Below are 15131 nucleotides of genomic sequence, written 5' to 3'. Positions count from 1 at the left end.
GAGGAACATCTATTTGTTGTGCCATTTATATATGCATTCATTGGTTGCTTCCTGTATGTGCCCTGACCAGGGATCGAACCTGAAACATTAGTGTATCAGCACAACGCTCCAACCAGCTGAGCTACCCAGCTGGGGCTTCTGTATTTTTCTGTGTTAAAAAAAGTTTTTTGCTAGAGATTAGTTTAAATAAAAACTAAGGGAGTATCTTGGTCCCCTGCTATAATATTAATGGTCTGAGTTCTCACTCAGAACACCTCCTTTTATATAATTCACTCCTCTACTATCTAGTTATTAAACCACAAGTGTCATATTCCTTAACAGACTTTCTTATATGTGAATAAAAGTGAGAGGCCATTATCTAATGTTTATTATTAGCCCACCTTGTCCCTAATGTGACAAAGACTATAATTACAGTTATGGGATATCAACTGTATAACCCTAACAATTATAGTCAGGAAAGAAAACAATTGAGAAATTCACAGTCTATTTAAAACACAATACTTCAGATAAATAAGTGAAACTGATGTGCCAAACACTGAAAAGTGACCTTCATTCATAGCTCACAAAAAGTCAATCACTCAGCTGTGCCAAAATAAATACCCGTACAAGAATGCAATTTCCCTGCATTATATACTCAATGTTTATAGTTTAATGATACTCTTTTTGGTTCAGGTATGGAACTACATACATTTAGAAAGCCTAAAATACAGGTGAGTTTTCTTTTTCAAATATAGGAAAACACACTACTTTATACTGATATCTTCCCCTCTAAATCTGACCTTCTGATATTGTATGAAGCAGCTAAGTGAGAAAACCCTGTTCAGTGATCATTTTAATGGCAAAAGACTTTAATGGCAAAAGTCTTCTGTTGTTTTTTCTAATGCTTTTGATTAGACTGTTATTCTTCAGACTAATGGAAGAAAGATACTGCAAAAAATGAAATCAAGAAACCTCTTAATTTATATTTCATTAATAAGGTCACTAAAGTTGTTAAAATACCAGCAATTCAGTCCTCTGCTAAGTCAGCCTGCTGGAAGGAGGACTGAGCCTTATGAGGGGTTAGGAGCCCCCACGGGGACATATTCATGCATCAGAACACACGATGCCCACACTGCAAGGACTATACAGAATGGCGCTGAAGGCTGGTAGAATATTTGACCTGACTTTTTCAAGTAACAGCTGGGAAAGTAACAAAATATAAACAAATAACATGAACCATCTATCAGTAGACACACTCCCACATGCACAACTTACCTAAAGTCTTCGTGTTCGCCAGCAGAGCTTCCTCATAAGACAGAACATAGTAAAGCACCAAAAGCTGTGCCGTGATACTAAAGCGCTGGTTAAGGCGGATGTTGTCGCTCTGGAAGTAACAGAAATGCTTTAAAATAATGTTAAGTTTCATGGGTGCTTTTTTGATAGCAAAATATTCAAAATAGACTATTCCCAAGCTCAGGTAAAATGGGAGAAATGTTGCTGTTTCCATTCCTCAAAGAGACAACTTGAAGTTTAAATTAAATTTTAGATGGTGTGGGAAATGAAAAGCAACATGCTTTAACAGTCTCTAAAACGGGGAAAAAAGGCTTCATCTGCTACTCAACAGAAATCCCATCAGGCTGCCTTGGGAAAACGCTTACAGGGGTCTCAAGTATTGTCTGAAATTACACATTAATATATATTTGTAAAACATGTGACTAGTTCTCCTTCTAACAAAACGGAGAGCCCCCAGCTGATATGGCTCAGTGGATTGGGCGCTGGCCTGAGAACTGAAAGGTCACCTGTTCAATTCCCAGTCAGGGCAGATGCCTGGGCTGAGGACCAGGTCCCCCGTTGGGTGCGTGTGAGAGCCAACTGATCGATGTTGGTCTCACACATTGATGGTTCTCTCCCTCCCTTCCCTCTCTCTAAAAATAAATAAATAAAATCTGAATCTTAACATTTTTAAAAAATGGGAAAAAAGTCTTCAGATCTTCCATAAATGAATCTAGGTATGTCTGAGACTCACGGGAAGCTAAACAAACCTATGCTGAATGTGTCTGAATGCCACACAGTCCTTTGATAAACAGTCTCCAGGCTACTACTTAGACTTTAAAAGAATTCCTCAAAAAAAATGCCTCTTTGACAAATTACTTGGAACTAAAATCATTCTTTAAATTTTTATAAGGAATCTAAAGAAATTTAACCCCATTTTAAATTCAGAACTTCTAATAATCAGTAAAAAAATATATAGAGTAAGTCAAAAGAATAAACTAAAAGAAAAATGTTAAAATAAATCGGTATCTTACCCCAGTGACTCCTTGGAAAATATTGAGTATCTCCTGTTCCGTGACTGGCTGGTTTGTGGCCTCTGGATTAGACTTGGACGCAGGAGTGAGCACAGAATTGATGTACACGTCAATCAGCGGAAGTAACTGAGGATGGAGCGGAGTGGAGGTTTCGCAGAGCTGTCTGTAAATCCAGTCCTAAAGAAAGAAGGTTGCAGGCACTAAATCAACTATAGCAATAAGAAAAAGCAAGTGAAATTTTAGAAGCACATACAATTTTATATGATTTATCAATCGTGAAACTATTAGCTTTTAGCAGTTAGAAATATATTCTCCAATTTCACATTGTCTTTGATTTTAAAATATTAATTACTTTTATATCCTAATTGAGAATACTGTCCATTGGAAGATAAATATAAAATGGTGAGTTTGGGTTTTGAATTTGAACTTAATGTTTCTAATCTAGTAGTTTTTACACTGTGGGAAAATGGTAAGTCCCTGTCCTCGCTGTACTTAGAGCACCGCGTGCTGTTGCAGAGGACCCCACGGCAGAGAGGCACTCAGGAAGAACAGCTCTTCACAGCAAACCCTCAGACAGACTGAGAAAGGGGCTCTGAGAACCACTGCAGGGAGACTATCACTGAACTATCTACACAGACTGAGGACATGCGGAAGTGCTGGGTGTGCATTTAGACTCCTAATTCTTTTCTGTTTCACTTGCTAAAAATATAAGTAGAAGACATCATGTAGCTACAAAATAGCTTCACTAAATCATAAAAACAAGGATAATTAAAAGTGATATATCAATGCATATATTGTTTATTGTTATTTATAAATAAAAGGGCCTCTAGAAAAGGCTCAAACAGATTTCTTTACCTCCTGGGATTCAACCTTTCCTTTGAGGATCTTTTAACCGTACGATTACACCAACTGTAGCAAACTGAAACCATATCAGTGTGTACCAGTGAGGTGTTAGATGTCCTCGCAGCAGAGGCACAAACAGTTGTTATGGGTGACTAGCAACTTTCTCAGTTTGGTAAACAAAACCTAACCATAGAAAATGGCAATTTCTTACTAAGGCTTAATGAAATAGTCATATACTATTATTGAGGATATAAATGAATTAGTAACACTATACATTTGTGAAATAATTATGTTATTTAAAAAAATCTAAAATTAAGTTCCTAATTACTATAACTATATAAATGACTAGTAACTAGACACATTTCATACACAAAATCCACAGCAAAGGCCCACAAACTGAACTAGAACTGGGAAAAAAACAATAACTTAGGTTGTAGCTTGAAATACAAATGTAAGGTCATACTTTTATTGACACTTTGTGCTTGGTGAAAGAACGGCTCCTGAGAAGCTGATAGATACAATGAATAGGCAAAAACCCAGTAATGTTGGCACTCAGGTTGCTGGTGACAGGGACCCGAACTGCATGAGCTGTGACAACCTAAGAGGGAAAAACAGTATCAATACACACGACAGAACCGAAAACAAAATTACCCCGAGAGAGGGAGGGTTAGCAGGTAGACTGTCCACACTGAATACAAGCGTGGGCCCTGGGAATGAACAACAGAACCAGTTATTACATGACTGAATTATTTCTGAATGATGAGGTAACATACACTTAGGGATCTGTAAAATCCTCTAATTTTTTTGCTTGTTTTCAAACACAGATATGTTGATGGTGGTGCAGTAAGTTGAAAATAGATATAAAATCAGACTCATAGTCTGTGCTTAACGATGTTACTTTGGTAAGTCATTTTATCTTCTGACTCTAGTTTCATATCTACAAAATGGGACAATACTTACTTGCTTCAAAAGGATTTTGTGAGGTGGAAAAGTTTTTTTAGAAAACATATGTGAATTATAAAGTAAAACATAAGTATAAACTGGAATTGTTACTGTTATTCTCCTCGTGTGATGCACAGACCTCTGTCTTTCAAAGCCCCTCCCCTAAGTTGTCTCCCAGTTCGTTCAGATTAAACAACAGGCAATTCTCCTGAGTCCCACGTGGGACCGGTGCGTGGTGGTGTATGTGCCCTGAGGGGCGGAGGGAGGCTTTGCTATGGAAATGAGAAATTACCCTAAAGGAAGTAATGACTATGGATCCATGAGGATTTTCAAATATTTCATTTTTTAAGACATATATTTTTGTATTCTGAGATTTAACTTGAAAAATGGATCTGGGAATTAATGTTAAATTTTACAATGGTCTCCTTCACTGAAAACATAAAATATCCTTGGAAATAACCAGGGGAAAAAAGTGCTGAGGCCAAATAAGAACATGTAAATACAAGAATAAGGAATTTAGACTCTAGTTTATAATCTAGTTAGGAATGAATCTTACAGCCTAAAGGTTTAAATAGGTCTCTATTTCATTTTTCTTCTGACAAATCCAAATGATTACCCCAGGTGAGATCCCTGCCATCACAAGACCTCAGACTATAATCTTAAGTATCTACTCAAGTCTCTAAAATATGTAAATTTAAAACATGCTTTGATATCTATTAAGTAGCTTTAAAAGTAAATTTTAAATGGGATTATTCTTTACAGATGTTGCAAAGATGAAATAAATCATCACTGGAAACTAAAAACTAATAGAAAAATGCTTTATTATTCTCTTAAACTGAGATAGATAAGTTGCCCCCAAAGAATGTTATAAAAGGAAGTTAAAGAACTACCTAAGAATAAAGTTAAAACAAGCCCTGGCTGGCGTAGCTCAGTGGATTGAGTGTGTGCTGCGAACCAAAGTGTTGCAGGTTCGATTCCCAGTCAGGGCACATGCCTGGGTTGCAGGCCATGGCCCCCAGCAACCGCACATTGATGTTTCTCTCTCTCTCTTTCTCCCTCCCTTCCCTCTCTAAAAATAAATAAATAAAATCTTAAAAAAACATAAATAAAAAAATTAAAAATAAAAGAATAAAGTTAAAACAAATACCTGTTCAGTAAAGATTTCCTGTGTGAAGATAGTCTTCATCCTGCTCAAGGAGCTTGGCTTAATTACAATCTAAAACAACCAAAACAATTCCAACAGCATATAAAAATATGTGAAGCACAATTTTCTCTCGTATATTACCACCTAAAGAGACTGGGATGTACAACATCAGCGTTCAGATACTCTCTTTCAGAAGTGGCTTCTCAGACTCAACATTAAAGTGTGCTTTTCCTTGGAAAATGAACCACCATATGAAAGTACTTGGTAAATACTATTGCTGACATTGCCAGTCAGTGGGAAGAAGTGGATTATTCAATAGAAAGGTGGGACCTTTCTGGGGGACCTGTATAGTAAGTACTCACTTAACACTGTCGGTAGGGTCTGCAATGTTAAGAGAAATGACATAGAGAGGTGGGCAAAAGTAGGTTGACAAAGAATAAGACAAATAATACAATAATTAATAAATAATAATACAAGAATAAACTTATGTTTCATGTATTCTCAACTGTAAAGCTACTTTGGCCACCCCTGTAAAATGAAAACAATTTTACTAGGGGCTAATTAATGGTAACAAAGAGTTAGGTTCCTGTAGCTTCTCTTCACTGTATAGCAAAATGACATTGAACGTGATGTTACGGGACCTGCTCTATATTTGCACACGACACCATTGCCAAAATAAACTCCAAATGTATTAAAGATTTAAATGTAAAACTTGAAGCCACAAAACACTAGAAGTAAATATAGGCGACCATTTCTATAAACCTGAGGAAAGAAAAACATTTCTAAGCATAACAGCAAAGTAAGAACCACAAAAGAAATAATATACTACACACACAAAAAATAATCATTTCTGCATGGCAAAAACAACTGAGAAAAAATCTATTGCAACATGATGTACTTTTCCACTTTTGAAGACACTGCGGATTATAAATACATACCTGATTTAATAATAGCTTTTCAAGAAAAAAAGGGGGAACACTACCACATTAATATCACACAACAACTATAAAATGAATCACCCCAATTCAACTGAATTGGGATGATTCAATACTGAATATGTCTTGAAATTGATGAAATATGATATATAAGGCATAATGCCAGGTCTTTTTATTTATATATAAAAAGCCCTTTTGAATTGGTGAAATAAAAATTAAATCTTACAAATACCTGAAGAAAAATTTGGACATCGATAAGTTTTTCACAAAACAGATAAACCACCCTGGCTAGTGTGACTCAGTGGATTGAGCATTAGCCTATGAACCAAAAAGTCACTGGTTCGATTCCCAGTCGGGGCACTTGCCTGGGCCTCGGGCCAGGTCCCCAGTTAGGGGTGTGCAAGAGCTAATTAACTGATGTTTCTCTCCCTCTTTTTCTCCCTCCCTCTCCTCTCTCTAAAAATAAATAAATAAAATCTTTAAAAAAATAAAATTAACAGCCAAAACACATAATTTTTTTAAATTACAAAAAAATCATTATAAACTATATAAAAACTAAAAACCAAGTTTCCCTAGTAATCAAAGAAATGCAAAATAAGTGAGACCATTTTTCGTCAACCTAATTTCGGTAATGCCAATGACGGTGAGAGGAGAGGAAAACAGTCCCTCTCGCGCACTAATGAAATCAGTGAAACTGCTGTTATCCTCCTGGAAGATAATGTGGCAGTACTCATCAAACTTCACATAATCATACTCTTGTACTTAGTACTGCCTCCTAGAAATTTATCCTTAGTAAGTAATACAAAGAGCATCTGAAGATATGTGTACATATTTACATAAATAAGGTTCTTTAAACTAAGCATTTTTTCCAAAATTAGCAAATTGGCATGGCAAATAAGAAAGGATCCATTAAGAAAGTCATGATTGGTCCATATAATGGACTACTATAGAAAGGAATATTTGGTATTAGAATTAATAATATGGTATTGGAATATAATATGGTATTAGAATATTTGATATGAGGAAATGGTATTAATAATATGGTATTAGAATACTTGAAAGCCCTGGCTGGTGTAGCTCAGTGGATAGAGCATGTGCTGCAAACCAAAGTGTAGCAGGTTCGATTCCCAGTCAGGGCACATGCCTGGGTTGCAGGCCATGGCCCCCAGCAGCCGCACATTGATGTTTCTCTCTCTCTCTTTCTCCCTCCCTTCCCTCTCTAAAAATAAATAAATAAAATCTTTCAAAAAAAATTAGCACTGTTTTTAAAAAAAATAGAATATTTGATATGAGGAAATGCTCATCATATATTGCTACGTTCCTTAAAATTATAAAATATGTATGTCAATTTAAAGAAAGAACAGACACCAGAATGCTGACAATAGTATATCTGATACCTCTGAACAATGGAATTCTATTTTTCCCTTCTTTACTGTGTTTTCCAAGCTTTCTACATTGAACATCTATTACCCTGATAAATAAATGTTTTCACAATTCAATTTTTCAAACAGTTCCTGATTTCAAACTGTTAAGCTAAAATTACTTCAAAATGAAAACCTACTTACTTTACACCACAAGAAAATGCCCAGCTGAGAGACAATTTCTTTAGAAGGAAAATAAAAGAGAACTCACCTTCATGCCCAAAGTGGAGCAGACCAAGTCAATGATCGCACTAAGCTGGTTGCTGTGAAAGTACATGGCAACCAGGAGTAACATCTCCCCAAAAGAAGCAGACACACCTGAAGTGCTGTTGAAAGAGAAAAGAAAACATGAATTTCCAAACAGAGGATAAGAAACATTTACTCAGCTAATTGAAACCAAGGAAGTCACCTTACCTCTCAAAATAAGCTTCTTCTTTTATCATCCAACTTAGCCACACTACCATTAGCTGTTCCTGTTCAGGAGTACTGTATAAAACATACCAGAATGTCACCAGATTAACTTAGATATACTAGCATAAGAATCAGAAAGTATTCTGAAATTATTTTAGGTAGAAATTATTTTCTCCTCTATTTTGAAACATCGATTCAAATTAACAGCGTGTTGAATTGGCCACTGCCATTGAAACATGAAGTAGTTGGAGATATGAAGAATGAGGACCTTCAACAATGTACTGTAAATAGTCAAAAATCTCTCAAAAGTCTTAGTTATTACATATGCAAGCTGGGGAGAGTGAACATCTCACATTCCTTGAAAAAGCAAAGGTCCTTTGAGATTAAAATGTTAAAAGGACCATATTAACGGCTGATACTTAATGTGTATAGAAAAAATCTAGTGTTAAAAATTAATCTTCAAAAAGTCACAAACTGAGTACCAGGACAGTAACAAGTGAGTTCATCTTTTACCTGGAAAATGAAATTTAACTTGTAAAAACATTTTGAGAATTTGAAATTGTAGGAAATAAGTGATCAACATTCAAAAAGAGAAAAAAGAAATAGAAAAAAGAGACAGCCACTGCTCATCATGTATGTAAAATGGTTATAAAAATATACCAACAATGACTTTAAAAGAAAATTCCCAGTTGAGATTGAAAAGTACAAGTTAACTTTGACCTGTGAAAATAATTTTCATCAATCTCCCACTTCATTGCAGTATAAATGGGGAAAATTAAAGGCCACTGAAAAGCCTGCTATTCCAAGCTAAGAACATTTGAAAGGTCATTCTCAATCACACCTAAATCATTTCACTAATAAAAGAAAGTGTTATGTAGCAGAAAGATTACACCCATTAGAGTCTGCAAGACAGACCTCAGTGGTAATGCCATCTATGCTAATTACTGGTACAGTGACCCTGAAAAACAAATTTAAATAATCTTTTTGAACTGAAGTTCTCCTCCCTATAAAATACAGATTAAAAATACCCACCATACAGAAATAATGAGAATTAGATATGTTTAGAAAGTACTTCGGGTAAAAGGAAAGGGCCCTGGCTGGTGTGGCTCAGTGGATTGAGTACTGGCCTGCGAACCAAAGGGTTGCCAGTTCCATTTCCAATCAGGACACATACTTGGGTTGCAGGCCAGGTCCCCAGTGGAGGGAGCACTCGAGAGGCAACCACACATGGATGTCTGTCTCCCTCTCTTTCTCCCTCGCTTCCTCTCTCTCTAGAAATAAGTAAAATCTTAAAAACAAAAAATACATTGCAAGACTGAATTTCATGCCACACAGGATGTGGACCACAGGGCTCAGCTTTAAAAAAGAGAAGGAAAAAAAAGAATGAAAGAACTGAATTTCATGCACCTAATTTCATGCCCTCCTGAAACTCCACTCAAACCACATTAAAGGGATTTCCTTAAAAAACCATAAATGCATAAGATGATGCTGAGGGACAACAACACAAAAATCCAAAAGCTAGAGTACATATGGATGAGTGGTAACTGACTTCGCAGTGGCAGCGTGGAGGAAGCAAAATATTGGACTGCCAGGAGGAAAAACCAATTTACTTTATACCACAGAATCCCCAAATGGTTCAGAAATGGCTTCAGGCGGTTCTTTAAGCGCTAAGAAAGAGACTACATTAAAAATGCTGGAGGTCGACGTGAGGAGCAGACCTCTGAATCACCTCCTCCATTCTACACAACTAGATGAACCCCCGCGCCCGAGAAGAGAAGACGGGAGATGTATTCTCCGGAGATGGTAGAAGGGGCTGTCTCAGAATGAGGGTCAACCAGGGATTCCTCAGAAAGTAGGGTAATTAATACCACGGTCACTATACCGCAGGCTAAGATCTCGCAGCCGTTAGCCCTGACTTTTCAACTTCATTTATAGGACTTTCTGTCAGACCTGCACTCTCCAGGCAAGAGGACAGCCTTCTCTAAGACTCTGATAGGCCTGAGGGCTTCCCAAAGACCCACCTATGCGCTTAGAAGTTCAAATCTGCTTTTAAGCTTCCCACCCTTAAATATGAACAAACAATCAAGAATTATCAAAGCCCTGTGCTAAAAAGCTCCTAACCTGAAAAATAAGGACCATAAAGAAAAATAAGGGGCAAAAGAGAAGAAACTGAAGAGAAAGGAAAGCAGGACAAATAAAACCCCTTCAGTCATTATGAAAGATACCAGAGAAACCATGCCACCACGGAGCAAAGACCCTGTACAGAAGGAACAGAGAATGGAAAAGAGCTCTTAGAAATTAAAAACTAAATAGAATTACAAGATACCATTGAGAACAAATCTTAAAAGGTAAAATGAACATAGAATGAGCAGTATTTTTCTGCAGTGATGAAAATGTTCTAAAATGTGATGGTGGTGATGGTTGTGTTAACTTCCTAATTGTACTGAAAACTATTGAATTATACACTTTAAAACTGATGAATTTTATGGTATGTAAAAATCAGCTCGATAAAGCTGATTTTTAATTTTACTTTTCTAAGGTTTTTATTTATTTTTAGAGATGGGGAGGGAGGGAGAAAGAGAGGGAGAGAAACATCAATGTGTGGTTGCCTCTTGCACACCCCCAACTAGGGACCTGGCCCACAACCCAGGCATGTGCCCTGACTGGGAATTGAACCAGTGGCCTTTTAGTTCACAGACTGGGATTCAAGCCACTGAGCCACACCAGCCAAGGCAAAAGCTGACCTTTAAAAAGGAGAACAAGCCTTTGTTCTTGTTCTTTGTTCTTGGCTAGGTAGCTTAGGTAGTTCGTCCCAATAAGACAAGGTTGCGGGTATGGCAGGGCACCAGTGAATGCACAAATAAACAGAACAATAAACTGATTATTTCTCTCTCCATCTCTCTCTCTCACCCTCTTTCCCCAACCCCCTCTCAAAAATCAATAAATTAAAATAAATAAACAAGCAAACAAACATACATAGTTTGGTACATATGAAGCACATTGTAACCACAAACCAAAAATATTCAAGAGATACACGAGATATAAAGAGAAAGAAATCCAAACACAACAGTGCAGAGAGTCAACAACATACAAAAGAGAGCAAGAGAATAAGAAAGGAACAGAGAGCTACAAAAACAATCAGAAACAACTAACAACATGGAAATAACTGCATACCTATCAATAATTACATTAAATGTAAATGTATTAAATGCTCCAGTCAAAAAACAAATGGACAGAGAAATGGTACATATATACAATGGAATACTACTTGGGCCTAAAAAAAGAATGAAGTTTTACCATTTGTGACAACATGGATGAATCTAGAAGGTATTGTCGTAAGTAAAATAAGCCAGAGAAAGACAAATTACCATATGATTTCATTTGTATGTGACATTTAATACACAAAATAAATGAGCAAGCAAGACAGAAACACACTCCTGGACGCAGAGAACAAACTGACAGTTGCCGAATGGGTGAAAAAAGTGAAGGGATTAAGTGGTACAGATTGACGGTTACGAAACACTTATGGCTGTGTGAAGTGCAGCGTAGGAACACAGTCGATAACACTGTAATAACTATACATGGGTCAGGTGGGTTCAAGACCTATTAGGGGGAATGTACGTTATAGAAATGTCTACCACTATGCTATACCCCTGCCACTAATAAATATTGAGTGTTGACTGTAACTGCAACTTGCAAAAATTAAAAAATGAACAAAAGCAAGCCCTGGCTGGCGTAGCTCAGTGGATTGAGCGCGGGCTGCGAACCAAAATGTCACAGGTTTGATTCCCAGTCAGGACACATGCCTGGGTTGCAGGCCACGGCCCCCAGCAACTGCACATTGATGTTTCACTCTCTCTCTCTTTCTCCCTCCCTTCCCTCTCTAAAAATAAATAAGATCTTTAAAAAAAAATGAACAAAAGCAGACCTTGACAAAAATAAAGCAACTTTGAAAGTACCTACCTGACTAAGGTAGAAAAGGCCAGCAGCATACAGAAGGAGAGCGAGACAAAGCGGACCCCGGCCGGTGTGGCGGGAGGGCGGCTCGTCATCAGCTGCAGCAACTGCTCAGCTTCCTCCTCGGTGGGCCTAAACGGGGAGCACATGACTAGGCTTTACTTTTTTCTACTTGAGGAAGGGAAAAGAAATAGGAACTTACCAACAGGTTAGCCATTCAGATACAAATTCTGAGCTTTGTAGTAACGTCTCCCTATTTATGAAGTCTTTAACATCTTGAGTTGCCGAAGCACAGCTGTGGAGTGTACGACCAATGTTCCTCCTCAGGCACAACCACAAGCAGTGCTCATTTTGCACACAGTGTGGAAGCATAGAGATCACCACACAGCCTCAAACTCTGCACCACGATCTTAATAATCAATGCAGAATAGTTTGCCAGTAGTACCATGACTTTTAAATTTTTTTGTCAAAACATTAAAAACTCTTTGTCGGTTATAGTGCTGGGGATATTAAAAAATAGTACAACTAATATTTATATTGCACTTTATCATTGAAAATATTAGACTCATTGGGAATTAAAGTGATTTCTTTGTAAAAAAAAAAAAAAGGAAAAAACTATCAATAGGTTGAACAGCCCTTGTCAAAACAGAGTGAATGTCTTCTCTAAGCCTTAATAAACTGTCGTGCCCTCTGCTAAGTTTGGATCAGCTCCCAACATTTTATCTTTGGCACTTCCAGTCATGAAACAGCTGGGAGTTCCTTTCATGGGAAGATTCTGGCCAGCACCACTTCCTCTGAGACTTCATCCTTTCTGTCACAATGACATTCCCCATCTACGCTGACAAGCTGTCCTTTACTAAGCTCATCTGGCTACACACCTAGGGTCGCTCAAGTGGCAGCTGTGCCAAACTTCTCATGAGTCAGCTGTCTCTTCTGTGACGTTCCCCGCGGTCACTTTCACCAGCACCACTATTTGTTTCTTTGCTTCCCTTTCATCTTTACTGGCTAAGTCTCTCTTTCAGTGGGGACTTATCAGCCCACATAGGTTGATCGCCGATAAGGAGACAATAAAACTACCTACCTTGCTATCTAATCATAAACTGAGTAATAGATGTGTGGTGGCCAGTTGCTGACAGACTTAAAAAAAAAAAAAAAAACAATGCAACTGGCTACTGATCATGACGTGCATGTTATTTACACAGTGACACTGGCTTAAAGAGCGCTCAGCAAACTGGCAGTTCACACAATGATGTGGCCAATGCACCAGGCTATCAGATGTTGAGGGAATGGTGACAACTAAAGAGTGGTAACTGAAATTCGCAAGTACCAAAGACATGCAAAGTGTAGACCGTGTAAAACAGTTGAGGACGTTATTGAAAAGGATATAGTGCACTGACTAAATAAACCTTGTGCTTAGTAATCCCATCATATCAATGTTAAGTAATTTATGATCTCAGTTGTAATAGGACACAGGGAAGAGATTTACTTCAACTAGCTGCACGGACTAGATAAAGCATCACTCACAGACCATTCGTTACACTCATGTCAAGCTGTGGTGAAGTCACATGTTTCTTAAACCACTTTGGCCATCCCATATTTACATAATTATATTTACAATCAGACCAAACAGACAGACACATCCCAGCTAGGGATGTTTTGTCTTAGGTCTTTATTCTTGATCCAGGCCAGGCCACTAAGCCTGACAGAAAACCCAAATCCTCAGAATAAAAGGCCTTTGGCTCCCTCTCTTGAGGTGAGATGACAAGAAGGTAAAATGACAACACGGTAAAATATCAAATCAGTGAATACTTGAGTCCAGCGATCCCCATCAAAGCACAGTAGAGACGCAAGAGCGCACTGGCTTTCACAACATGCTCTTCTTTCAGCCCCGAGCACACAGTCACGCTGGGCTCCGTCTCCATATCAGCTTCCTCCACAGCGCGGGCACTTCTCACTGTGGGAAGAATGCCCATCAGCTCCAGAAGAAGCTGCCTTCTCATCTGCCAAAGGACAGAGCTACTGGTCTCTCTTTTTCTCTGTAAGAAACATGTGCCACAAAAAGAAGAAAGCATGGAGCACTTAGTAAGTCGAAATGACGTTCAAACAAAGCTCCCTAGCTAGACGCTTGAAATTGGCCCCTTTAAGGAGGCTGTCATAACTGCAGAATCTCATTTTAATCAAATAGAGAAAACTCGAAATTCACTGGTTCATTTTAAGAATACTCTACTCACCCTAATTTGGATTGACTGTACAAAAAATACTAAATTAATTATAAACAATTTGAGTTGTAAAATATCATTTGAATGGTACTTTCAAATACATAATGGCTAATGGAGTCATGTGGTAACGTAGATAGTGATCCTATTTTGGAGACACAGATCTTGAATTTAAACAACAGCTCTGCTATTAAGTACTGTTAGATACATTAGTTAACCTCTCTGGACCCCAATTTCCTAATGACAAGGAAATGAATATCTGATTAATAGTATTTATCTCCCAGGGCTGCTGTAAGTTAGGAATCTATAAGTCTGTCACCTCCACAGCTTTTCAGGCAGGGATAATGTCTTAGTCATCTCTCGGCAGGGCCTATCATTGCGCCTGACATACGGCAGGCACTCAACATCCATTAAATAGACAAACAGATAATACATGTAAAGGCAGATCCAACTGTAATGGACTAGGCAAATGTTCGTTATTATTTTTAGTGTTTCCAAGTAAAATATGATAAACCTGCTTGAATAATAATATTATGTTCAAATAAGAAAACTTTACTGTACACAAAGGACCATTACACAGAAGATGAGCATACCAAGTGCTTAGCGCGGCGCCTAACAGATAGAAGGTACACAATAAATGTTACCTTCCTTTTTAAAAGCAAAGCTTAACATTCGTTTCCAAGCGGACTAGAAATGAAGCAAAACTTGGATACAGAACTTATTTGATGACCTAATGCAGCAGTTCCCATGGGTCTTACCTAGAACCCTAAAGATTCCCAAACACTTTCAGGGGTTCTGGAAGGTCAAAATAAGTCCTTAATAATACTAAGACATTATCAGCCCTTTTTACTGTTTTCTCACAAGGGTACAGTGCAGTTTTCCAAAGGCTATTAAGCCAAACATTAAAGACATTTGCAAAAATGTTAAACACCACCACTCTTCTCACTGAATATTTTTTACTTTAGAAAATATGGCTG

General features: G+C 37.7%; 1 protein-coding gene across 2 annotated transcripts in view; it reads right to left on the bottom strand.

Moving 5' to 3' along the window:
- Positions 1 to 15131, bottom strand: part of INTS2 (integrator complex subunit 2) — a 46076-nt gene that overhangs the window by 19715 nt on the left and 11230 nt on the right. For both annotated transcript variants that reach the window (XM_045837396.1, XM_045837395.1), the window contains exons 8-15: positions 13748 to 13974; positions 11945 to 12070; positions 7985 to 8056; positions 7782 to 7896; positions 5218 to 5286; positions 3592 to 3726; positions 2286 to 2462; positions 1255 to 1363 (exon numbers count right to left, since the gene is read on the bottom strand). In XM_045837396.1, the coding sequence (XP_045693352.1) occupies positions 1255 to 1363; positions 2286 to 2462; positions 3592 to 3726; positions 5218 to 5286; positions 7782 to 7896; positions 7985 to 8056; positions 11945 to 12070; positions 13748 to 13974 (1030 nt within the window). The remainder of the gene's footprint in view (positions 1 to 1254; positions 1364 to 2285; positions 2463 to 3591; positions 3727 to 5217; positions 5287 to 7781; positions 7897 to 7984; positions 8057 to 11944; positions 12071 to 13747; positions 13975 to 15131) is intronic.

Source organism: Phyllostomus hastatus, unplaced genomic scaffold (assembly GCF_019186645.2).
Source record: "Phyllostomus hastatus isolate PE091 unplaced genomic scaffold, TTU_PhHast_1.1 phas_contig_210, whole genome shotgun sequence".
Taxonomy (NCBI): Eukaryota; Metazoa; Chordata; class Mammalia; order Chiroptera; family Phyllostomidae; genus Phyllostomus; species Phyllostomus hastatus.
This window is presented reverse-complemented; position numbering and strand designations above follow the sequence as displayed.